At 32.4% G+C, this 27,971-nt stretch overlaps 1 protein-coding gene across 1 annotated transcript; it reads left to right on the top strand.

Annotated features, from left to right (window-relative positions):
- The first annotated feature begins 57 nt into the window (after positions 1-57).
- On the top strand, positions 58-27,957 carry LOC126733459 (inositol oxygenase). Its single transcript, XM_050436775.1, has 7 exons — positions 58-201; positions 262-445; positions 11,483-11,691; positions 11,748-11,884; positions 26,025-26,159; positions 26,219-26,317; positions 27,767-27,957. The coding sequence occupies exons 1-7, from the start codon at positions 190-192 to the stop codon at positions 27,873-27,875; spliced, it is 885 nt and encodes a 294-aa protein (XP_050292732.1). The 5' UTR covers positions 58-189; the 3' UTR covers positions 27,876-27,957.
- The last annotated feature ends 14 nt before the right edge of the window (positions 27,958-27,971 follow it).

Genomic DNA, 27,971 nt, shown 5'->3' with positions numbered 1-27,971 from the left:
TTAATTAAGATAACTTTTGCGAAAACTTTATTTTATATTGATCCAGGGTCATCTTAATGACGTTTGCCGATAACAACACTCAAATAAAAAATCGCGATAAGAATATAGGTATAAACGAAATGCCAAGAACAATTTGCTTTTTAGATAGTTTTGAGTGGTCAGAAACTTAGGATAAAATTTTTTAGTAAAATGAGAATCCTTGTATGTTTTTTTCTATAATTTTAACTTATTATTTTTTTTGTATAATTTGTTTAATTTTAGAACGAGACATCTCCGGTAAATATAATCGACCCCTCAGAGCTTCTAAGGCCTGAACCCGAATTTGCCAAGAAAAACCTGAACGCTTTCAGGGACTATACCATCATCGAGGATGATCCCATTCAGGAAAGGGTCAGGAAAACTTACTTGGAGATGCATACTAATCAGACAGTGGATTTTGTCAAGGGTAAATATTTTAATAATTTGACGTAAATAATTTACTCGAAAACGTGTGGGTACTTAAATAAATTAAATAACCACTGATAAAATATTTAACATGTGGTTATTAAGATATTAGGACTTATCATAAATTGAAGAATCATTATTAGAATCGCGGTAAATGTAAGGAATGTAAAAATATGGTTTGATGAGAAAAAAGTTGAAAGTTTCTGAGATATCCGAAAAAAAATTACTTTTGCAAAGGGAGATTTGTAAGATTGCATTTCAGATAACTTTACTTTTCAATGCTTTCTGTATATTATTCCTACTTTACTCCTCTCTTGGCGAAGTTTTAATGGGACATATGATAAAAGAGAGATGGTAAAAAATTAGATAAATTTGTCCCACCAGATTGACTCGTTAATCATTGCTTTCTGAAAAATACTCCTAAACTAATCATTTAATGTTTTATTGTTTGGCTACCATCATCATTATTCATTGTCTTAAAGGGACTACAACCAGTAAGTGGCTTAAAATAGTCTTTATTTCTGTTAGATATTCGGAGTATTTTCCATAAGAGCATGAAAGACAAATATCATTAACATGAAGAAAGCAGTTCTTTAAAATTGTTGAGAAGGTATGAGACTACTTAACACTGTAAAAATCCAATATGGCTCTCAATAGAAAGAAAAAGTTGATGATGGTAGCTAAAAGACAGAAGGGTAATAATTCACGAAAGTACGTAATTCAGTAAGCAGAGATGCTGATTTATATTACAGCGTTTTTACTAGTTTGCTAGGTTTGAACTAAAACAATTAAAAACGAACAGTCAACTAATTCACTTACTACTACTTGACATATTTATTTTCACTGTATTTATTTACAAATATTTAAATCTCGCGCCAATATTCCGAACCTTACATCCTTATAAATACTTAACTCCCTATATACTCGGCTGACCATTTTGGAAGATTCGCTGACCTTGGAGACATCAAGCGGTGTGCCACATGTGGCAAGTGTTGCCAATTTAGCGTTTTTTCTGCTAGTTCTAGCGGTTTTTTTCATGTTTGGCAAAAATCCTCTCTATCTAGCGGTTTAGCGTTTTTTTAGCTTGTTTCCAAATTAATAAGTACGTACGTTATCATTAATTATAATGTGTAAATAATTTAACTCAAGTAGAAATTATCAGAAATGAAAATTTAAATCGACGTTCTAGAAGCATGAATCACTCCCATTTTATAACTGTCATCTCTCATGCACGACGTAGGTCGATGCTTGATATATTCCTAATAATAATTAAATTCAAATTCAAACCTCTCGCGCGAAAAGTTATTAACTATAAAAGTCGGTAATTTTAATACCTTTTACGATTTAGTAAACTCCTTTATGAATAGTAATATTGTTTGCAAGGTAAACTATTTAAGATATCTCCACTTTTATTTTAATTGGATCAAATTAAAGTAATATTTTACAGTGTCTAAAACGTATACCCAAAAGTTTCGAAAGAAGTTTCATTGAAAGATACCGGTCTGAATAAAGACTCGTTACTATCTATTGAATTTATTTAAAACCCAACAGATTATTTTTGTAAATTCGTAGGTATTTATATTCTCTATCTTTGGAAATTCTTCCAAACTAGAAGGAACTTCTCTATTATTACTTTACACACTTCTAAAAGGCACTCTGATTATGTAAACTTTCAAAAAAGTGTCTTATTTAAATAAAAATTAAATTACCCACATCTCGTTTTACCAAAATAACATTTTCAAAAAGGAAAATTACCCAACTTAAGTAATTAGAGAAATAATTCTATGCTGAAAAACCTTTACAAAAAAATCCCATTTCTATACAAAGTAAGCACATACAAGTTACTTAACGCTAGCGTGTGCCTATAATAAATCATTTTTTACAAACCAATAATACCCAACTTACTTGTTTCCGACAATTTCTTTTAACAACCGTCATCTACGGATTGTAAAAAACACAGAAGAAAAGAAATTTCTTTTAGGACGATACATTAATGATTTAAGATTAAATCCTCTTAAACATTTATTTACTTTTTTTTTATAAAGTTTCTTAGCAATTTTAACTATACAGGGTGCCTCCGATTAAGTCGGCACTATTGGTATCTTTGTTAATATTTAAGATACAGGGTCGGTTAAATTAGCAAACTAGTAGGATTTTTTCTGTTGATTAAAATGGTGAAAACAGAAAAAAAATTGAACATCGCGTTTTCGAGAAAATGTAAAAAATGTACTTTTGTTAAATGGAATCCCCTGTATATTTTTACATAAATCAAAAGATAATAATTTTCTTAATAAAAAAGTTTTTTTATACTAATAGCCTAAACCTAAAAATAACAAAGTTATAGCGATATTAATAATTTTGTCAAATTTAGGCAAGTTGGCTTTGAAATAAATAACATCAAGTAAAACTACTAATTTACAATAAATGAGCAAAAACATCGCCATCTTGTTCAATACATTTCTGAGCACACTTAAGCACACGTCTTGTAGCTTTTAAGATTGATCTTCTATCTATTGATCCAATTATTTGCCTAATATGTGTTTGAAGTTCATCAACGGTTCTGTATTTTTTTTTATACACTTCATTTTTTATGTAACCCCAAAAATAAAAATCTAGAGGGGTTAGGTCTGGTGACCTAGGTGGCCAACGAATCGGACCATGTGTCGCAATCCATTTATCGTCAAACAGTCTATTAAGTAATATTCTTACATCATTTAGTTGATGGGGAGGTGCTCCATCCTGTTAAAAATAGATTTGTTGCCGTCTCTCCAAGTTAACATTATCCAAATAATCTTCCAGCGCTCCAGATAATATGAGATCAACATATCTCCTTCCAGTCAAAGTGCCATCATAAAACACAGGTCCTATTACTTGGCTTCCTATTAAGCCGCACCAAACGTTTATACTAAATTGATTTTGAGGATTTCTGGGATCAGTAAGGAAAAGATTTTCTTGGGACCAATAGTATACATTTTTACAGTTAAACATACCTTTGTTTGAAAAATTAGCTTCGTCGCTCCAAATTATATGGTTTAAAATATTATCATTAGCTTCATATGCGTTACGTAACCAGTTGCAAAAAGCAAGTCTTCTTTCGTTATCGCCAGGCAACAATGTTTGTACTGGTCGACACTTATATGGTACAAATTTGTGTTTCTTTAAGACCCGCAAAATTGTTACTAAGCTCACACCGTAAGCTCTTGCTAAATCTCTAGTTGAGTTTTCCATATGAGCTTCAAAATATGCCAAAATAGAAATTTCAACATCCTCACTTACTATAAATTGGTTCCTTCTTCTAGTTCTTTTAAACACGTCTTCGTTACTTCTAAATTTTCTGTAGAGAATTAAAAAGTATCTACGGTTTGGCAAGTTACGAGTCTGGAATCTCTGGCGGTACTCTTCTAGCGCTCTGTCACTATTTTTTCGACATACAAGGTAACATTCTAACATATCACATTTTCAATATGCGTAAAAGGCATTTTACTAATTTAAATTTTACAAAAATCACAAACTTTGCTAAAATGTAACTGTCAGTATTTCTCTATTTAATAAAATCTCTATGGCTACTGTCATTTTATTATTCAAACAATGATTTATTTGTTTTGCTCTCAAAAAGTTCAAGGCCAACTTGCCTAAATTTGACAAAATTATTAATATCGCTATAACTTTGTTATTTTTAGGTTTAGGCTATTAGTGTAAATAAACTTTTTTATTAAGAAAATTATTATCTTTTGATTTATGTAAAAATATACAGGGGATTCCATTTAACAAAAGTACATTTTTCACATTTTCTCGAAAACGCGATGTTCAATTTTTTTTCTGTTTTCACCATTTTAATCAACAGAAAAACCTACTACAACAGAAAATCCTACTAGTTTGCTAATTTAACCGACCCTGTATCCTAAATATTAACAAAGATACCAATAGTGCCGACTTAATCGGAGGCACCCTGTATAGTATACTATAGTCCCAATAACTTTAAAAAAAAATACACAAAAATATTTTCTTATTTATTTCATAAAATTTATCCTCTATCAAAATAACATGAATTTTCAAAGAAAAATTGCCCACGCTTTTACTTCTTTTAATTAATAAGAATAATTGGAAACATAAATCCTTTTCATTTTTAATGAATGAACTTTTTCTTTATTTTAATTATCTAATAATTTCGAATTTCATGATACGATTGGAAGCTAAAAAAAATGTTGTATTTGTTCGGACTCGACAAACCTTTAAAATCACTTTTTAGATTTTCGTTTAACTGATATCAGGTCTTGACGACACTACTGAGGTTCTTTTTTTCAAGTAATTAAGAAAGAATTACAGTTTTTTTACTGGTTTAGAGTAGCGCACATTTCAAAATCAATGCAACAACATTTTTAAGGTCCCTTTTTATAAAGTAAAACTATATCTGTATTATGTAGCTGGTTTAGTATTACTGCTTCCTGTAAGCGTTTAATAAAAAGTTTGGCAAAAGCCTGCCATAGTCTTTTTCTAGCAATTTTTAAGGCATCCACCATTATTCCATCGTCTTCTCCAGGGGATTTACTGTTTTTCATCTTCAACTTCATTAAGCATTATGTCATGTATTTCTTGCGATAGTTAATCACCTTTGGCATAAGTCGACTGCCAACAATATGATCTTAATTCTCCTAAATCTGGCAGTAAACTCTCTTTACGGTGTTCATTATTCCGTTCTTCCAAATTTTCACGCAAGCAATATACATATGGTGGTACTCTTATTTTGTTAGAGAAAGCTTTTTTAACTAAATTTGTGTTTATTACTATTGACAGATTTGATCATCTATTGATTGAAAAGGTGTGCGAGTTTTCTATAGTATTTAGCAGTAAGTTAAATTTGTATATTTTAGGATTATATCGATCTCCATCTGCTAATTTAGATTTGTTTTTAGAAAAGTTGGAGATCCTCTTAAGTGAAATTTCGGTTATTGCGATGTTGATTCTGACTGGCGATCTTAATGTAAATTTTTTAGACAAATCTAATGGATCAAATCGAATGCTTTTTAATCTGTTAAACTCATTTAATTTTAAGATGCACCTGGATCAGCCCACCCGGATTTCAGCATTTTCTTTCTCACTGATAGATTACTTCTGTACGAATTTTAACCAACACAAAAATCAGTGTACAACAATCAATGCCGGTTTGTCTGACCATGAGGCAATAGTGGGATTAGTAAAGCTTAATTGTGCAGCTAATGAGAATAAGTTTGGACGCGATAGACTTTATACTAGAGCTAATTTCCGCAAATTCTCTTTGCTTTGCAATATGTCAAGTTGGAATAATTTATTGACTAATGTTAACCCACTGCATAGCTTTCATCAAATAGTATTAAACAATTTTAACACTGCTTTTCCTGTTATCAATATTAAGAAACGAAATAGAAAACCTTGGTATACTAAGGGTTTACGAGTATCTGGGAAAAATATGCGCTCCCTTTTTTACATTAGGAAATACGCTATGAACAATGCAACATTTTTAAATTATTATAACAGATACCGCAAGATTTACAGAAACTCACTGAAAATGGCTAAGTGGACCTACTTTCAAAGGAGGATAAATAATTCCTCCAACAGAGCAAAAGAGTCTTGGAAGATTTTAAATGAGCTAAGGGGCAAAAATAATGTCTTGGTTATTCCAAGTACCTTAGATTCCAATGTCCTCAATTCCTTCTACTGTGATATTGCTAGTAACCTTGCAGCCAATCTCTCACAAAAAATAGATCCCAGGAGCTATCTCAGCAATGTGGTAGTAGCCGAATCTTTCTTTTTTGCCCCCACAAGTGTAGAAGAGCTTAAACAGTTAATGGTTAATATTAAGAATAAGAGTTCATCAGGTTGGGATGGGCTTTCTCTTAAAATATTTTCTGCTTTACCTCTTGTTGCTTTGCAAGTCTTGGCCGAGTCAATTAACTTTTCATTTATGTCTGGAGTTTTCACAAAGTGCTTAAAAAGAGCAATGATTGTTCCTCTTTACAAGCGTGGCGATCGCGACTGTCATTCTAACTTTAGACCTATAGCGTTATTGCCTACTTTAGCCAAGATAGTGGAACGGCTCGTTAAGGTGAGGATGGTTTCATTTTTAAATAGGTTTGGCCTATTGAGTCTTCAGCAGTTTGGCTTTCGTGAGTCTGTGAGCACAAATGATGCTATCTTTAGCTTTCTAGAGCACCTGTACAACCGACTGAATGTTGGTGAAGTTGCAGCAGCGGTATTCTGTGACTTGTCCAAGGCATTTGACTGCGTGAGTCACAGAGTGCTGCTAATGAAACTGGAGCTCTATGGTTTCAGAGGAACTGCCCTTGAGTGGTTTCGTTCCTACTTATCAAATCGTGTCCAGGCTGTCAAATTTAATGTTGGTATCTCTAAGGAACTTAATATAAATGTGGGTGTTCCGCAAGGATCAGTCCTTTACTTTTTCTCATTTATGTGAACGATCTGCCACAACTGCAGGTAACTGGCAAATTTACATTGTTTGCCGATGATACCACCATCCTCTGGCACGACTCTGATGTTTCTCAAATGGAGGCCAATATACGTGCAGATTTGTTAAAAATAAAAGACTGGTGTGATGCAAATTTTTTGACATTTAATGTTACCAAAACAAATATCCTTAATTTTGAATGTAATACAAATGATATATGTTTAAATAATGAAGCCATCACCATGCCACCGTTCAGTAAGTTTTTGGGTCTTTCCATAGACAAGTTCCTTAAATTTGAAGACCATATTGTGAATGTATGTAGAAAAGTCTCATCAGGCTGCTACGCTCTAAGGGTTATTGCCACCAGTCTTAATTTCTCCATCGCCAGATCTGCATACTTCGCGATTATCGAGACGCACCTTCGATATGGAATTTGCTTTTGGGGTTCATGTTCAAATTCACTTTTTAGTTCAGCGTTTGTACTCCAGAAAAGTGCCATTAGATATCTATGTGGGGCCAAGCCTCGTGACTCATGTCGCCCGCTTTTTGTAAGTCATATTTTAACCCTGTGTTGTATTTTTATTTTGGAAACAGTTTGCTTAGTTTTTAGAAAATATAAACAGGTACTCCACTTAGGAAGCTACTATAATACGCGACAAAATTATTTGTTGAGGCTACCCATTCCTCATTTTGAACTTGTCCGTAACTCTATCATATATGGAGGTAGAAAGCTGTTTAATAAACTTCCACTAGAAATAAGACAACTTAAGACTGAAAAAAGCCTACGTACAAGGACGAAAATATTTCTTGCTAGTAAAGCGTACTATAGTTTAGGTGAATTTTTTAATGATTAGCATTTAAGTATTTTTCAAAGTTTTATATAATTTTATTTTATTTTAAATTAGTTTCTCTTAGCTTCTTTCTTAGTTTGTAGATGCTTTTTCTTCCAATCAACATGTTCTGTCTGTGCACTATCAATTTTTTGTTTTCTTCTATTACTCTTGATCTATGTCGTACCATCTTGTATCGTTTCAATCTTCCTTTAACTTTTGTCTACCTTATAATTCTGTCCTTCATTTTCTCCTCCTCTCCTTTGAGTTCTTCCTCTCATTCATTTTCTTCTTTTTGTAGTAGATATTTTATATTTTGGCTTAAGTTCTTAATTCGTTTTTATTCCTAAATCTCGAACAACAACTATTTTTTTATTGGTAAATTTCTATTGATGTTTGCCTCAAACAATATTAACAGTTTTCATCTTTTGTTGTTACACTTTATCATTTTTATTCTTTCTCTCTTAATGTTTAAATTTATTTTTGTTTGAATGGTGGTATGATCATTTCCTATGGAAACCTATTCAAAATTTCTTTTCTACTTAATATTATGAAGTCAATATAATTTATATTTTGTTGAGTGTATAGATGTATATTTTGTGATGTCCATATTCTGGGGTTTTGTTTACAGTCAGTTCAAATCAGGTCGAGTACTAAAAACCAAAGAAAAAGGACAGGGTGGGATAAATGCATTTTAGGTCCTAATAGGCACTCTCACTTATGATTATAAGGCTTAGGTACTTACATTAGTTAAAACGAAGTATACTTTTAAAAGGTTTCTTTAAAAAACATACACCCATGAAAACAATCTAAAACATCATAACAATTGTCATTTCCCTTTAAAAAGAACAAGTGGAGGTACCTAGTTAAAACTATATAAAAAATCATACAAAAAAATCTTATCTCTAAAAAAACTCACAGTTAAATTCTTATTGCGTACCAAAAATACCAGGTAGCGGTACTTGAGTGTAATTTGAATTGCAGATTGTTGTTACAATAAATTTGTTACAAAAAACAGGTGACTTTAGCAGTTGGAAAAATGAACAAATTTGATACGCAAGGCAAAAACTAGAGAGGAGGGGGTTAAAAGAACGTTAGACAATTACTAGTCAATTAATATTTTAATCAGACTATTTTCAGGGAAATCAATCTGGATGTTGAGTGATTTCTCTTTTGCTTTGTTAAAAAATCTGTGTATTTCTAAAAACTCTATGCTATTTAGGTTGACGTGTGGTTTTGTACTCTGTGTAAAATTACAAGGTCTTGTTGTATGTTTGAAAAATTTCCGATTTCAGGATTATTTTGCCTAATGCACCTATCATGTTCACTAAACCTGATCTTAAAACAACGCTTTCTTCGACCCACATAAAAACAACCACACTCACAATGAAGTTTATAAATGTTTTCACAGTTTAAATTATTTTCAGGTATATATCAACACATATAATAATGTTAATTTAATGGTATTGATGTTAGGGATTAAAAATAAAAAGTAGAAATAGATGTATGTTGTTCTAAGTGCCAAAATAACATCTTCAAAGCAAAAAAAAACATTATTAACATTTTTATTCCTAAAACGGCGATTTAAGCCGATCTTTTCATAAGTAAATACCGATATTGTTATAACGTCATATCAAGGGATAACCATCGTCATAAACGTAGAATAATAAAAACTTATATAATATTTAATTTCCATAAAAATGCTTTTTATTAGATAATTACTTTTACTCTAATGAAGTACGTTAAAAAACGCACAAAGAGTTCACAAACGGTAATATTGTTTATTATTTAAAGCATAATCTATTAATAATAAATATTTATCATGTAAATATTGTTTGACGACGTCACTGGTAAAGATTACTTGTGTCGGTGGAATTAACAATGCGATCGAGCGGCGTTGCGATGTTATTACCTTTTTCCCTAATATACGTTATCTACATTCAGTTAACTATTCATTTCACATATCAACATTAACAGAGGCAAAAACCCTCTATATTTTATATAAAACAGCCCCGTTTTTAACTAATGTAAGTTAATTAGTTCTTTTATAATAATAAGTGAGAGTGCTTATTAGGACCAAATGCATTTACCCCACCCCTCCCTTTTTTTATATTTTTAGTCCACGACCTGATGATTTAATAAAGGGTGTCCGGAAAGTCAACGATAATACTGAAGGGGCTGATGGAGCAACTTATAAGGACCCAGAAAAACATAAAATGCACCTAGTTAACTAACTACTATTATGTGTAGAGCGTTGTCACTTTAAAGGAATACAATGTTCAATTCAAAAGGAATTCAACACCACATTGTTTATTTTCCTTATGTGAGGTGGTAATAAGTTGTAGATTTTGACTGAAAGATAAGAAAATGATCTTAATTTTTTTGCAGTTGAACGGTGTAATCAAGTTAATATTTATCCTCGTCTCGTAGTCATGGCTTATGAAGTCTTTAAATTTACAAGATTTTTGAACATAATATGTATAGGTAGATAGACAATACAGTGATCGCACATCAAATACATCTCTATAGTTTAGTAAATTAATAGAATAGCGTTTTTTTTTTCTATAAATAATCGTAGGTATAGTCATCTCCAAACAACAATATCATACCGAAGTAACGGCGCAACAACGGCCCTATAAATAAGAATCAACATCTGTCTGCCTAAAATTTCCCTTATGGTATAAAATTTGTATATTAATTTTCTTATATTTTATACATCTCAAATTTAATACATGATGATTCCATTTGAGGTGTTGGTCAATCACTATGCCACAATATTTTGTGTATTTAACCTGCTGTAAATTACTATGTAGGCTCTCTATATAAATGCTGTCATAATCTGGACGATTCGCTGATGAGAGGGAACAGGCAATGTAGTTCGTTTTTGTGACATTTAACGGTAATTTAAAAGAGTTTAGCCAATGTCTAATTTTGCCAATGCCGTTAATGACATCATCCCTTACAGAATTTATTTTTTAATTTATGTTAAGTAAACTAATGTTAGTACAATAATATACATATAATATTTCAATAGGAAAAGCACTATTTATGTAGGCACTAGATAATATGTATAATATTAGTAAAATACCTAATCAGTCTAATTAAAGAAATTTAGTGTATTTTCTTAAAAATGTTGACTTGATTATTTTTCTATGTATTTATAAACTTACGTATATGTACTGACACAAACTCTTTTTTAATTATTACCAACCTTTATTATTTTGTTACGAATGTACAAGGGTGATTCGTTATACCTATTTCATACAATGACTATTTTTTTTGTTTAAAAAGATAGACCCTTATACATTATGCAGTTATTTCCGCAATTTATTCCTAATTTCAAATTTCCTGATTTCATAATACCGGGTGACACAGAAAAAAGGGAACACTAAATAACTGTGTTACTTTTCAAGATAAAAACATGAAATTTGGTATATCGATAGAATAGTTATAAGAGCATCTTTTGACATATTCTATTGTTTTCCATCACTTCCGGTTTAACGGGAAATGACACTAACTTTCTTATTTTAAATGGGACACTTTGTATATTATTATGTATTTCGATAAAAAATAATATTCTGAAAACAATGATACTGTATTTTCTACATTTTGTTTTATACTCATAGAAAAAATATTTTTTTTTAATTTTAAAATAGGGTGCCATGAATGCGTTTAAAGTTTTAATTTTTAATTAAGTAATCACGGAAAAATAGTAAACTAACCTTTGTGTTATGAATTGGGTGTGAATTCTAATTTTTTCCCGTAGGAAAAATAGCGAAATGGTGCAACTTTGACACATTCCAATCCACAATGAAAGAAGCCCTGATAAAACTAAACGACCTGGTGGACGAGAGCGATCCAGATGTGGACATGCCAAACATCGTTCACGCCTTCCAAACGGCCGAGAGAATCAGACAAGACTTTCCAAATGACGACTGGTTTCATCTTACCGGTTTGATTCATGATGTTGGAAAAGTGAGCGAAATTCTTTATAAGTTTCTTTAACTACTAATTTAACAAATATTTATTAGGTGATGGCCTTTTTTGACGAACCACAATGGTGTGTGGTAGGCGACACATTCGTCGTAGGCGCCGACTGGGGTAAAAGTATCGTTTATAGAGACTCCTCGTTCCATAACAACCCCGACGGTCAAAATCCAAAATACAAGTAAGCGAGAAATATGTTCTCTTTTAGTACATTTTCACCCTTTTGATAGGTAAAAATTTCTTGTTGCAAATTAGTTCTGACATCAAGAAAGCTAATCCCAATCCGAAAAGTTGTAAGAGTCGCGAAACTTTGTCGCATTTCGTCGTTAAACACGAAAGTTGTGGAAATGTTGGGGGGCGCAGATAAGGAGACGCGGCTCATCATAATAATTAATCTCCGCTGGATGTGTCAAACAAATTTCGCGCGGGCCCTTTTTGTTCTAAACCCGCTCGCTGGGGGATGTAAGAAGGTGTGACCCGAAATCTCTTATTCATGAAATCCCGGCTCATTTATGTTTAGCGCAGTTTCGGAAGTAAATGCTGACGTTGGTGATAATTTTTGGAGAACGCGGGGATTTTTCTTAAGATTATTAAGGTGACGGAAAAGGGGTTATAGATGCCTGAAAAATATCTCTATTATTATTAATTGAACCATTCCAATTAACATTAACCTATGTCCAATTAATTACGGGACACCCTGTATATTCCTTAAATAATTTAACTAAAGATATTTTTCAGGAATTTTGGATTCTTGTACAGGATTTCGGGCATTTTTTGTTTAAATTTTACAAAATGCTCATAACTCAAAAGCTATTCATAATTTAAATTTAAAAATGTATCCATATATTTATTTATTCCTTGAATAATTTGACTAACGAATTATTTATAATTAAATAAGTATGACTTTACTGTCTTACTTCAATATATTCCGGGTCTGGAAAAGATTAGCTTCTTCTTCTTCTTATTTTTGAGACAGTGGCTTGTTTTTTCAAATTTGTAGCCTAATAAGTTGTGACTCCGATGTCCAGCTTTCGTACCAACGTTTTGGAGGTCTTCCTGGTGGCCTCAGAAATAGTGTCACATTTATAATTGTGCCAGTATTCTCGCCAAATATAAGTCAATTTATATTACTAACACTTGAAAAAAAACTGTATTATTTTAATTTGTGACTCTATTCTAAAAAAAATAATATGATTTGTTTGCTTTCTATATTCATAACTTTGTCATAAGCCAAATTGTGACAGTATTCCACCACATAGAAAATCATTTAAGTGGTAAAATTTTGAATTATGTCAGTATTCTTGCTGACATATTTGTTTTATTTTTTCTCTTTAATAGGCTTCACTTAGCCATAAATGCAACTTATATAAAAAGAATTATTAAGCATTCAAAACGATATTTTATTAAAATGCGCGGGTTATTAGGTTCATTACAGCTCTCGTTCTATAATAGGTGCTCTTGCAAAACGATTTGTTAAGCTGTAAAATTCATATTACTAAATGAAAGTAGATAAAATAGGTTTTTACTTAAAAATTAGTTGCTATAATAAAAAAAGCAAATAAATAAATTTTTAATGCTATAAATCATATGGATAAAGGTAAGGCATTGATATTTTGGTGGAGATTCCACAGCAGCAAATGGTAAAAAATGATTATTTAACATATCCTTTTAAAGAGGATGAAGTAACTTCACTAGGAAGGGATATAATAAAAACCAACTCATCCGAAGAAATTAATTGCACGGTGACTCCTTTTTTGGATGACTCTATTTTAGAGTCATCTAATTTGCAAACTGAATATAATTTTCCATCTGTATCAGGGAGCTCTTTACTTACGGTTCGGAGAATGAAGACTTAAGGCCAAAAGAGCAAAATAGAGTCATACAAGTTTCTACACCCATTGCAATTTGTGACAATGTAACCCTTGGTAAAAAAAGAAAACGTAGAGTCAAAGATAGGGATAAAGTAAAAGCAAAGCGTTTTCAAAATTTTGGGTCAGGAGTACAGGGTATCCCAAATTCGAGCCTCACAATTGGGATTTCGTAAACTAGAAGAGATGCGAGGTCGGTTGAATTGAGGCAAAGTTGCGCAATTTGGTGCTCATTAAACCGTCCTTTTGAAATTTCAAACATTCCGAATACTTCGGAAGATATTTGGAAAAAACTGAATATTCGCGATTTTATTTTTTTACGACTGTATTTGAATAGATATAACAAAATAAATTACTCATTCTCATTGCTAGTTTCTCTATTTTACAAAATGGTGTCGTCAGATTTTCAAATTGACGTTTCATATTTGAGCTGTCATCATCAAGGTTGTTTTTTCAAATACGACCCTGGATTTTTTATTACGGATTTTAAGAGCTCTTTATGTTCCTAAATCAACGATGTATCGATCTTATTCAAAAATTGTATATATTTAAAAATAATTAATAATTACCTGCACCTAGCATTAATCCTTTTTGTACCTTTCGAGTTGTTAGAACCACCCATCTTTTTCTAAAAGTATGCAAATATCTGTTTAATTTTTCGTTTATTGATAATCTTGTGATATCGCCTCAATTTTGTTCCTTGGTGTTCATATTAGTTTTTGTGTGGTGTCGTGGTTTTTAATCAGTAATATGGAAAATTTTAAAAATAAAGTGTTGAAAGGTCAGGCTCGTAAGGCTATTGCAAATGTAATAAGAATTTGTGATGAGGAAAGTTCCAATAATGCTTTTGAGCTACACTTAAAAAATAAAAAAGAACCGCAGCTATGTATTGTGGAGTAGGGCGATATACTATAACTAAAGTTATAAAAAAAGACCAACATCGACGAGAGTTTGAACCTACAGAGCCTTTATCGACTCCAGGAAAAAAACGTAAGAGATTATCAGTACTGGAAAAAATTAATGATGCTGATTTTGGCGTAATAAGAAGAATTATTGAGAAATTTTATACAGAATATAAAGTATGTAGTACCAACTTAAGGAAAGATGCTTGCGAAAATTAAGGAGGAAATTGAATTTCGATATGAGAAAGACCCACTGCGACAATTATTAAAAAATAATGGATTTTATTGGAGAAAATCTCAAAACCGGCACAAAATTTGAATGGAAAAGCCAAATATTCTATATTTAAGATATACATTTACACGATCTATAAAGCAGTATCGCAGTGAGGGTAAAAATAGAATATATTTAGGTGAAACATGAGTAGACGCTAATTTATCAATCAAAAAATGCTGGCAGAGTGAAAGTCTCTTCGGAATAGAAGAAAACATTAGTTCAAGTAGGTCATAATATATCGTACACATGTCTTGTATATTCGCGTCTTACCTCCGATACTCTTAAATTTATTCCTTCGTATTACATCTCGAAGATATCCTGATATATCCTAGTTGCCGCCATTGTTTGTGTTCGAACTTCTTTTTTCAGGTTTCTATTACTTGTGATATTAGCACCTAGTTATTTAAAGGACAGGATCTGTTCTACACTTTTATTGTAGATCGCTAACTTGCACCTTCTTGGTTCTCTTGATATCTCGGTCAGACACTTCGTTCTCTCGACAGAAATCACAATGTTTAATTCCTTTGCAACTGTTTCGAATCTTTAAAGTAATCCTTCCGAATTGTTATCATCTTCCGATATTATCACCGCGTCGTCAGCAAAACAAAATATTTTAAATTCTTTAGTACCCATTTTATATGTTTTTCCCACAGATTTTACTTCTTTGATTATATGTGATTATAAAAAATTGAAATCGAGCTTTGCATAAAAACCTTTTTTTTGCTTGTTTCCATACCAAATATTTTAGTCGCTTTATGTATTTGTCGTAAATGCGTAATATGCTAGTCGTTTTATGTTCATTGAAGATTTTACGTTGCTCCTTAATAAGTACTATTTTAATCGTGTACATATGTTCTTTTTATAATTATTTTATTTATACTTTGTTATAGTTATATAGATGTCTTTTTTTTCATAGTTAACCGATGTCGCAAGACTGTGCTCTAACTGTTTATTCATTTAATAATTTGTTTTTTACTAGTTGTATTTTCAGCAATTATTGAATAAACTATTGTATTGTATTTGATCTTATCCGTTAGGACATTAAATAGTATTGGGCTAAGACTGCCCCCTTGTCTGATTCCTGTTGAGACGGGCATCTTATTGGAAAGTTTGTTGTTTGCTTTTATGAAGGTCCATGTTCATTTTTCTGATAATTTCAACTGTTATGCGCTACAGATCGCTAAGTCTAACCCTATCGAAGGCTTTTATTAAGTCGATTAAGCACATAAAAGCAGGTTTGTTAGAGTCAATTGATTTTTCCTCTATTTGTCTTAAGATGAATATTGCATCTGTGGTAAATCTATTTTGTTGAAACCCCTGTTGTTCTTCACTGATGCCAGTCTGTAGAATTTCTTCGGCTAGAATTTTTGTGAATATCTTTGAAGGTGCGCCTAACAGACTTATGCTTCCGTAATGTTGTGGATTCATCTTTTATTCTTTTTTAAAAATTGGGATCGCTATACTCTGTTTTCACTCTTCTAGCACCTTGGATATAGTATACGAGGGTGGTCCCACAAGTACCCGGCCTGACCTAGAGATGTCGGTAGAAGTTTGAAATATCAGTGTATTAGAATGAAACAATCTATTAAACATATGTTTCAACTTTGAAGACACCACGTTGTTTAGTATTTGTTTGGCAGCCATCAATAGTAAACGTTTTGTCAGTGAATTTGTGAAAATGGAGAAAATTGGTCATCGTTATGTGATACGATGCTTTTATTTGAAAGGTCTCAGCCCAACCAATATAAAAGCTGAACTGGATTCTACTCTGGGTGAGTCTGCTCCTTCGTTAACAACCGGAAAATATTGGGTAGCAGAGTTTAAACGAGGCCGTACAAGCTGCCAAGACGAGCATCGCAGTGGTCGACCAAATGAGCTGACGACTCCAGAAATATTAAAGAAAATTCACAAAGTGGTACTGGATGATTGTCGACTGAAAGTGCGCGAGCTAGCGCACATAGTAGGCATTTCAAAAAGTACGGTACATCGCATATTAACTGAAAATTTTGACATGAGAAAGCTGTGTGCAAGATGGGTGCCGCGTTTGCCGCTCACACTGGAGCAAAAACAGTGTCGTGAAGATGTTTCAATTGAGCGAAATTTAATAGCAACAAAGCAGAATTTTTGCGTCGTTTCATAACCATGGATGAAACATGGTTCCATCACTTCACACCTGAGACAAAAGAACTATCAAAACAATGGACTCAAAAGGGAGAACCGGCTCCAAAGAAGGCGAAAACCGTTTTATCTGCAGGCAAGGTCATGGCGTCAGTTTTTTGGGATGCGCGAGGGATAATTTTCATTGACTATCTTGAAAAAGGGAAAAATTATAAACGGCGAGTATTATGCGAACTTATTGCAACGTTTGAGCGAAGAAACCAAGCGAAAACGGCCGCATTTGGTTAAGAAGAAAGTGTTGTTTCATCAAGACAATGCACCAGCTCACAAATCCGTTATTGCAATGGAAAAAATTAACGAATTAAAGTTTGAATTGCTACCTCATGCACCCTATTCGCCAGATTTAGCCCCCTCAGATTAGTTCGACCTTTGTTGTGCAGAAAATTCTGATGATATGATATATGAGGAATATTTTTATGATTTTGGTAAGGGAGATTACATAGCAATTAATGATTGTCTTGCTGGGATAGACTGGAATCAATTGTTTTTGGGAGAGACATCTATTGATGTCATAGTTTCAATTTTCTATAATGTGATCTACTCCTCAATGGAAAGGTTTATTCCTCTAAAGAGGTACAAAAGTTCTTCTTTTCCATCTTGGTTTTCTTCAGAGCTTCGCAGTTTGATCATAAGAAAAAAAAAATTCACAAAAAGTTTAAAATTAGTGGTCAACAGCAGGATTATGATGAATTTGTATTGTTGAGACAACAATGTGAGTACTTAAGAGAGTTGTGCTATCAACAATACATTAATAAGGTGGAAATGAATCTCGCTGGCAATCCAAGGTACTTCTGGTCATATATTCAAAATAAAAGAACTGGTTTTAGTCTTCCCTCCAGAATGACATACAATAACAGGATTAGTATGAATATCTCGGATACTGCGGATATGTTTGCAGAATACTTTTCATCGGTCTACTCGGATGAGCAAGTCAATGACATATCATCTTTTGATTTTGATAAATCAATTTGTCTGAGCACTTTAACTCTGTCAACACAGGATGTTTATGAGGTTATTACTTCCTCTAAGAATAAGCTCTGCTCTGGACCAGATGGGATTCCGGCATTCTTCCTAAAGAAATGTGTTTGTGTTCTTACGAAACCAATACTGTTCATTTTTAACAAATCTCTAGGTACTGGTTCTTATCCCACTCTCTGGAAGAGAAGTTTTCTAAAACCCATTTTTAAATCTGGTAGTAGAAATGAAATTTCCAATTATCGGGCTGTGTGTAACCAATCTGAGTTGCCAAAGCTGCTTGACTGCCTGGTCAGTCATAGGATTGCCTGGAGTTTTAAATCTTTATTTAATCCTGAGCAATTTGGATTTATAAAAGGCAGATCTACTGATGCTAATTTGGTGCTGTATGTCAACTACCTCTACCGCTGCTTGGAGAAGGGACTTCAGGTTGACTCAATATATACAGATTTTTCCAAGGCTTTTGATCGAGTTAACCATGGGGTACTCTTGCAGAAGCTTAGGGCTTTAGGTATTGTGGGGCCTCTTCTTCAGTGGATCTCGGGATTCATCAGAGGTAGAACCCAGATTGTTAATCTTGGAGGTACATGTTCCTCTGAAATTATGGTACCATCTGGGGTGCCACAGGGCTCTCACTCGGGCCCTGTTTTGTTTTGCCTCTTTTTGATTGATTTAGTTTGGAAACTTGAAAATTGTCGTGTGCTAATGTTTGCTGATGATGTGAAGCTATTTAGGGTTATCACATCCCTTTCTGATGCTGTGCTCCTGCAAAAAGACCTCAATTTATTCTTTGATTGGTGCCACTTGAATAGAATGTCCCTTAATATCAATAAGTGCCATAAGATTACTTTTTCTAAGCAAAGAAACCCTATTGCTTTTCTTTATAAAATAAATAATGTAGCAATTGGTGTCAAAACAGAGGTTTCTGACTTAGGAATATTTATTGACTCCAGGTTGTCTTTTAAAAGTCACATCAATCAGGTGACTGGTAGGGCAATGAAAATGCTGGGTTTTATCCAACGGTCTACAACTGATTTGTCTTTGTTTACTTTTAGATTACTTTATTGCTCTCTTGTTAGGCCCATCTTGGAGTATGGCTCAATTGTGTGGTCCCCGTCATATAACTGCTACATTGAGCAGATTGAAAAAACTCAAAATAAATTTTTAAGGGTGGCGGCTTTTAGATGTGGTTACAGGAGACAGGAGTATTACTATCAGTGGGTCAGGGATAACCTGAACTTACCCACATTGGAGTCACGAAGAACATTATTCGACTTATGTTTTATGCATAAGGTTTTAAATGCTACTATAGATTGTCCCGAGTTATTGTCTCTTTTTAAACTTAGGGTGCCTTCCAGATTGAATAGACAATCAGAAATATTTTCAGTCTCATTCCACCATACCAATTATGGTATTAATGAGCCAATTACACGAATGGCTCGAAGTGCTAATGGTCTGTCAGGACAGATAAACTTTTTTGACTCTAGGATAACATCTTTTAAGGGGCAGTTAAAGAATATTATTTCATAGGGGCTTTAATTAATTAACTCATCTACACCTTACACTAATTTATAGATAGTTTTGTATTTAATGTTTCTGAATATATATGTTTGTATGGGTATGCTATGTAATACTTTTGTAAATGGATTCCGTTAATAAATAAATAAATAAATAGATTAGTTTCTGTTTCCAAACTTAAAAAACTGGCTCAGTGGTCAAAGATTTTCCAACGATGAAGAAGTAATGTCTGCAGTTAATGGCTATTTCGAGGCGCAAGACAATTCTTATTATAAAAAGGGTCAAAGGATCGAACTTATAAAACAAAAAAAGTGTATAGAGCTGAAAGGAGATTATGTTGAAAAATAAATAATTTTTTTTTCCAAAATTTTCGTGTTTCCTTTCTTGGGTCGAGTACTTCTGGGACCAGCCTCGTATATTTTGTTAAATAAAATTCAGTTCATTATTAATATTATCCAATCCTGGCGCTTTTTGATTTTTCAGCTTGGACACTGCTGATTTAATTTCTCCTATTTGTATCCTTTAATTTTTATCTTCGTTGTTACCATTTTCAGGTTCTAGTCCTATCGTCTCTTTTATGTGTGTATTACTCTAGTTCCAAGTATCTCTTCCATGCTTCTGTTGTTATTGTTTTGCTTTGTACATACTCATTTGAAAATGTTAGCTAGAAACTGTAAATTTATTAAATAGTGAGCTTAATGTGTTGTATGATTGGTAATATAAAAAAAGATTGAAACTGAATTAGGGTAAAGTGAAAATCCTACAGTCACCCTCCACTTATTTATTAAACATCGTTTAGTCTTTACAATTTCCGACATGTTTCGGACACAGCGGTGTCCATCATCGGGAGATAAAAAATTAAAAATTGGTATCAGTTATATGGTATACACACCAGGGTTTCGAGTCCATGTCAAAAAACACTTCATTTATTATTATTATTATTTAATTTTTTTTCACTCAAAGCTCAATTCTTTATTAACTAAATGCATGGTAGTAGGTTCAGGGACAAATTGTAAATATTTTTTTGATTTAAGATTTTCTTCATTTACCCCTATAGAGTTTGTTAGTTGAAATTAAATATTTGGGTGTAATCTTCAACCCGCAGTTAAAACTTTTAAATACATGTAAACTATTTGTTTAAAAAAAATAGGGACAAAGTTAGTATTTTGATGATTATAGGTGGTTCTAAATGTTTGATTCCAAAAAATTTAAAATAATTTAATGCTAGAGTATCTCAATGTTTATTTAACAAGAATACCGCAGTTCAAACAAAATTTTAATATTGAAGCATTACAAAAAACTTGTTATTACGAGGGACTTTGCCTTTTTAATATGTTGCCCGATGAGGTAAAAAATACAGCAAATGAACATATATTTAGTAAAAAACTGTTTATTTACCCAATCAAAATCGACATTTTTTGCTATTTAGATATAAATAGCCAAGTGCTTAATAAAAACTATTTTCATTTCATCTTTTAAATAACCTCTAATACCATTGAAATAATTTCATTAAAAACATATAACAAATTAAAATTGTATGTAATTAACATAAAAATAATTTAGTAAAAAATTGCGAAGTAAAACAGCACTGACGGCAAACTGATGGCTTAATGCTGGAAAACTGATGACGCTAATCATTTCTTAGTAATGGCCCACTTAACTTTAGATATCAAATTGCCCTAATGATGATGTATCTAATAGATTACTAGCCAAGGGAGTAAAAAGAAATTCATGGATACTTTAAGGGCAGTGACGGTGTACAGAATGTCCCTGATCTTGGAAACTGTAAAACATCGACGATTAATTTACGAAATAGTCGACTAATTTCATACTTATTTAAATGACGATAAAAAAATTAGAAAACTCTTGTTTTTTTCTGGAATTATACGTCAAGCCATAGAAGAGTAAAATAAATTGCCACTTTTTCATGACAACTTTTGAAGCTATTTAAGATTGATGTTACGACGTTTCGACTTTTGGCGTCCATTAGCCACTTTTTATTTTATTGTGAGTACCATATTAAATTATAGCAGATTTAAGTGGTAAATTTGATTTCATTGACTTCTCGACATTTCCTCAGCTTGTGACAAACCACTTTTTTCATTTCCCGAAATTGACTATTCTTCTATATCTTTAAATCGTCTTAGCCGTTGACAATTATTGCAACGTATGCATTCTAAATTCCAGAAAAGGTAGTCTCAGGATTATTTGCATACACTGCAAAGGTTTTTGGTGCTCATAAAAAACGAATAAAGATTTTCCCTTGAATGGGCTTGCTTCGGCTCGAACTCTTAGTACACAACTCGGTAAAGACGGTATTGTACGAGTTGTAACTGAAAACCAGACAATAATTTATCTGGTTGTTACTATCTTAATTATTTTTTCTAATTAACGACCATTTGGCTTTTTTTATTATTTGTGAAAAAACGCGTTTATGGTGGGTTGAGGTTTTTAAATAACTTTCACAGGTAATGCTTCGGAAATTTTTGGTGATTGATTTCTCTTAAACAATACACAAATACAAATAAATGTTCCCCTTATTTTATTAACTACAACAGACTGTCATGAAATCTTTAGTCTAATGATTGTAGGCGGTGTTGATGAGGTTCCTATAAAAGTTCTCAAACATGTAGTTCAATCCATTGTACAACAGTAGTAAAAAAGCAAACGTTTTTTCAATTTACAAAAAGCATGATTCCAATAATTCAGGAAATTATCCACGTATATCCCTACTCTTTTGCTACTTTATACATATTATATTATAAGAGATTTTTAAAAAATTTATTCCATTCTATAGAAGCATCAGTATGGCTTTATTCCATTTAGACCGAATGAGCTGATAATATACACAAACCACTGTTCAACCTAAAATTGTTGAAAAAATAGAAAATACTCAAACTCAAAAATGCTTTATTGTCAATATAAACATAAAAGTTGTAGACAAAGCCAATAGACTGTACATTAAAGGAATAAAAATGAAAAACTAATTTAAAATAAAATAACATTATATAAAACTTTGAAAAATACTTAAATGCTAATCTTTAAAAAATTCACCTAAACTATAGTACGCTTTACTAGCAAGAAATATTTTTGTCCTTGTACGTGGGCTTTTTTCAGTCTTAAGTTGTCTTATTTCTAGTGGAAGTTTATTAAACAGCTTTCTACCTCCATATATGATAGAGCTACGGACAAGTTCAAAATGAGGAATGGGTAGCCTCAACAAATAATTTTATCGCGTATTATAGTGGCTTTCTAAGTGGAGTTCCTGTTAATATTTTCTAAAAACTAAGCAAACTGTTTCCAAAATAAAAATACAACACAGGGTTAAAATATTACGACTTACAAAAAGCGGGCGACATGAGTCACGAGGCTTGGCCCCACATAGATATCTAATGGCCCTTTTCTGGAGTAAACACTGAACTAAAAAGTGAATTTGAACATGAACCCCAAAAGCAAATTCCATATCGAAGGTGCGACTCGATAATCGCGAAATATGCAGATCTGGCGATGGAGAAATTAAGACTGGTGGCAATAACCCTTAGGGCGTAGCAGCCTGATGAGACTTTTCTACATACATTCACAATACGGTCTTCAAATTTAAGGAATTTGTCTATGGAAAGACCCAAAAACTTACTGAACGGTGGCATGCTGATGGCTTCATTATTTAAACATTATTACATTTAAAATTAAGGATATTTATTTAAGAAACATTAAATGTCAAAAAATTTGCATCACACCAGTCTTTTATTTTTAACAAATCTGCACGTATATTGGCCTCCATTTGAAAAACATCAGAGTCGTGCCAGATGGTGGTATCATCGGCAAACAATGTAAATTTGCCAGTTACCTGCAGTTGTGGCAGATCGTTCATATAAATGAGAAAAAGTAAAGGACCAAGTACTGATCCTTGCGGAACACCAACATTTATATTAAGTTCCTTAGAGATACCACCATTAAATTTGACAGCCTGGACACGATTTGATAAGTAGGAACGAAACCACTCAAGGGCAGTACCTCTGAAACCATAGAGCTCCAGTTTTATCAGCAGCACTCTGTGACTTATGCAGTCAAATGCCTTGGACAAGTCACAGAATACCGCTACTGCAACTTCACCAACATTCAGTCGGTTGTACAGGTGCTCTAGAAAGCTAAAGATAACATCATTTGTCAAGTCAAAGCCAAACTGCTGAAGACTCAATAGGCCCAACCTATTTAAAAATTAAAGCATCCTCACCTTAACGAGCCGTTCCACTATCTTGGCTAAAGTAGGCAATAACGCTATAGGTCTAAAGTTAGAAGGACAGTCGCGATCGCCACCCTTGTAATGAGGAACAATCATTGCTCTTTTTAAGCACTCTGGGAAAACTCCAGACATAAATGAAAAGTTAATTGACTCGGCCAAGACTTGCAAAGCAACAAGAGGTAAAGCAGAAAATATTTTAAGAGAAAGCCCATCCCAACCTGATGAACTCTGAAGAAAGTTAGATATAGATATAAAAAAATAAGTTAGATATTCATGGGGGAACCTAAACGAAGATTTATAACATTTTCAACAAGACGGCTACCCCACTATGTTCGTCCTGTGAGGCAATTTTTACATGATGCGTTTCCAGATCAGTGGATTGGGAGAAGAGGTAAACGGAATGTCCGGCGAGATCACCGGATCTAACACCCCTCGACTTTTTTTTTGAGGTCACCTAAAAACTGTTGTGTTTAAAACGCAACCAGATTCACCCGGTGATCTTTAGCAACGGATTATTACAGAGTGTGCATCTATTTTAGGAGAAGTGTTTCAAAATGTGAAAAATGTGTAGTTTTGTTTAGCCCAAAATGGACTGCATTTTGAGCATCTAATTATATAAAATAACACGCCATAGCAACGGAGTTTATTTTAGGTTACTCATACATTCTTTCACCCTGTATAAAATTTAGGAAATAATAATAATAATAATAAATTTATTTGCCAGTAATAGTACAACTTTACAATGCATTATTGGTATACATTCTTCATACATGATAAATGTATTACTGCAAAATGGAGTTTAAGGCAGTACAACTGATATTGAATAAACTCCGTAAAAATTTTGTAACTGTAACTAACAACAAAGAATATTATATAGATTTATTAACATATAGATTCAATGTTAGCAAATCATGAGTAGTATGTAGTTTTATAATTTCAACATAAGTAAATTACAACACTGTTTTTACCTAAAAAATTCTAATAGTTCCTAGTTCTTATACTTATAGTAGACGTTTGTACCTACCTAAAACACAAGTACACTATACCGTATAAAAAAAAAAGATAAACAAAAAACAACAACAAGACTTAGTGGTGTGTCAGCAAGTTATTTTTATATAGATATTTGAATTTTGTTGGCATGAGTATTTTTATTTCGAGAGGAATATGATTGTATAATAGTAATAGGTACAAATCATGATCTGTTGCTTGATAGACTCAGCTCGGTTGGCTTGAAGTGTATGCCTATAATCACTTAGATCAGAAAATACCAGTTGTAAATAATGCAGTGTGAGAAATCATTTTTAATCGGTGTACTGGGAATTTACTAACACTTAATACTCATCAAACCTGTCTCATACGGTTCAGTAAGACTAGACCAAGCGAATCACTATTGAGGAGAAAATAAAACTCTTTCATCAGCAGTCCTTCAAATTTCTTGCACCTTGATCCATTGCTAAGCTGGAATGAACATTGTAGGACATAGATTTCGGTACTAAATAGCAACTGTACCTTTATACGTAGGCTCGAAGATAATTGGCTGATTGAGACACTAAAACTTTATTAAATGTCTTGTATATAGTCAGTTTTGAGGTATGGTGGCATAATTAGGTGTTTTTAGGGCGTAGAAACGGGTTACATGGTATGAGTTTGGTATCTGACCAAGAACCACTTGTAGGCCATATTTTCAAACTTTAGGAGTTCTAACGTCATTGCTGTATTTATTGGTATTGGACCTGATTGTCAAAAAAAAACCTGATCTTTTTCAGAGAAACAAACTAAGTTCAAATGGAACTCCCATCACAGCACGAAAATGGTGCTTTGGAGTGAAGTTATTATCAGCAATATTATTCCTGCTTGAAGCAAATTTTGGAAACATCCATTTCCCAACCACAGTTTTTTTTTCTAAGAGTAAATTAATGTGAATAGAGTGAATTTTGTGAATTATGTGAATTCATTTTACTCAAATACATTTAAGTTTTAAATAGCTACATTGACACATAGTGCTCATTCAGCCCAACAGCAATAATTTATATAATCTCACTTTCTTGCATCTGTTAATAGTCATTGTATTGATGCAACCTACCTGCTTGTAATTAACTATGTACATTTCATTTTAAAGTATATTTATTTAAAAACAAGTGTTCTCTCCACTGACTCATAAATGGCGCAGTCAGTAGGATTACGTGGTGTGCTATAACTTTTTTAGTGCCTCTTTTTTAAAACAAAGACTCATCTTACTTATTCATAAAATACGATAAAATATATTTTTTTAATATAAAATATTCATTGGATTGTCCCTTATATAGAAATTTACTTACAAAACAAATTATTCATATATTAAAACAAGTTTATTTATTTTCTAGTACAAAATATGGAATATATGAACCAAACTGTGGCTTAGACAACGTGTTGATATCTTGGGGCCACGACGAGTATCTCTACCGGATGCTGAAACATAACAAAACCACATTACCAGATGTCGCTCTCAAAATGATCAGGTACTTTTTTTTAACGTAAAACCGACATTCCTTATTTCTTACTTTGTTCTTTTATGCAGATTCCACAGCTTTTATCCTTGGCACACCGGCGGTGATTACGAACATCTAACTACTGAAAAAGATCAAACTGAGATTAAAAAATGGGTGCTCACTTTCAAGTAAGTAATTTTTTATGTTTTAAGTGCCTTTAACTGTGTGTCCTAAGTTCACCTTTTAGCGTAAAACGGTCTTGTTTGTACGACAAACAAACCCTATTTGAAAATTAGGCCAATGGCTGGGGAGTAATAAAAGGCCGAATTCGAAATTAATTAAGGGAAAGTTGAAAATGTTTTACCCTTCAGTACAGGTCTGAAATATATTAATTTAAAATTACTAAAGACTCCCCCCGCACCTGCTAAATGTACATTGCCCAGCTACGCCCCAATTAATAATAAAAAAGAAGATGGTAATTTAAATTTCACGTCATATTATGCTATTTCCAATATTTTATTATTGAAAATTAAAGAGTAATTTAGAAGAAGGTGCAGAGATACCAGTGGTTGAAAAGACGACAAACTAGCAAAACCAAATTCAAATTTAGACTAAATTAACGTAAAAGCTGAAATGCTCAAGTTTTTATATTCTCTTTTTTTTTCTAAAAAGCAAGGACTAAATTTGTATGTGGAAAAATAAAATAGTTCACTTTTTATACAAATAACTCAGTTTAAGATTAAGTAAGGTTAAGTTTTTTTTTAATGTTTCCCACCAGTACAAATGGTTTTTTGGCTTTAAGCCATTACCTATTATTATTGACCTATTGTTTTAATTATGTAGTTTAAGTTTTAGTAAATCCTAGTTTTGTCTCATTAACATTTATTTTAATATTCCATGTTTATTCGTTTTAACCATTTAACCTTGTCTGAGGCACTAGAACTAGATGAATTGACAGAACCCCTTAATGGTTATCCCTGATGATCGACATGTTATATGTCCGAAACATGTTGGATTAATGGTTTTAAATAAATTTAGTGGAGGATGACCGAAATAGTTACCCATCAGTTACCCATTTATTAAGAAAAAATATCTTCTATCTGAGCCTATCTATATGCCCACCAAGTTTGGCTAACCCTCCGCCAAACACCCTGTATATTTATTCAACAACAACAACAATATTAAGGGTACGGTTAATGAAAAACGGTGTTTTTGCAGAAAATAATTGCCTAAGAAAAAAATGCTTTTTAACAAAAAATATTTTTTTTCATATTTCTGTTCTTGTGGTATTTTCTTAGTGGATAATTTATTTAAATAAGAAAAATAGGTAAAAATAAACCAAAACTGTAAAATGTTGGCACCTGACTGTTTCGTTTATTTATCTTATTGACAAGTAGCCCTCCCCATTTTTTTTTAATTACAACTTTTTTTTTTTACAACTTTTCAAATTGTTATATATTAATAATTGAAATTCTTTTTTTGAACTAAAAAAATATTTTATAAATGGTCATGGTCCTAATACTAAATTCTACTGGAAAGTTATTAGCTATTCACGATGAACAAGTGTAATAACTTACTTAATTTTATTTATGACTGAAATCTTACCTCTCATTTAAGTCTTGTTTTATTCATTGCAGTCGGTATGACTTGTATACCAAGAGCACTGAGGTACCAGACATCGAAGCACTATGGCCTTACTATGAATCCCTCATCAATAAGTACATTCCTGGAGTATTAAGCTGGTGAAAAAAAAATCATTTTTAATTCGTAGTTAAACTGTAAATTTGTTATAAATTTATTGTCAATAAATATATAGACTTACCTTGTCGATCAGCTCTTTTG

Source organism: Anthonomus grandis, chromosome 2, assembly GCF_022605725.1.
Source record: "Anthonomus grandis grandis chromosome 2, icAntGran1.3, whole genome shotgun sequence".
Taxonomy (NCBI): Eukaryota; Metazoa; Arthropoda; class Insecta; order Coleoptera; family Curculionidae; genus Anthonomus; species Anthonomus grandis.
This window is presented reverse-complemented; position numbering and strand designations above follow the sequence as displayed.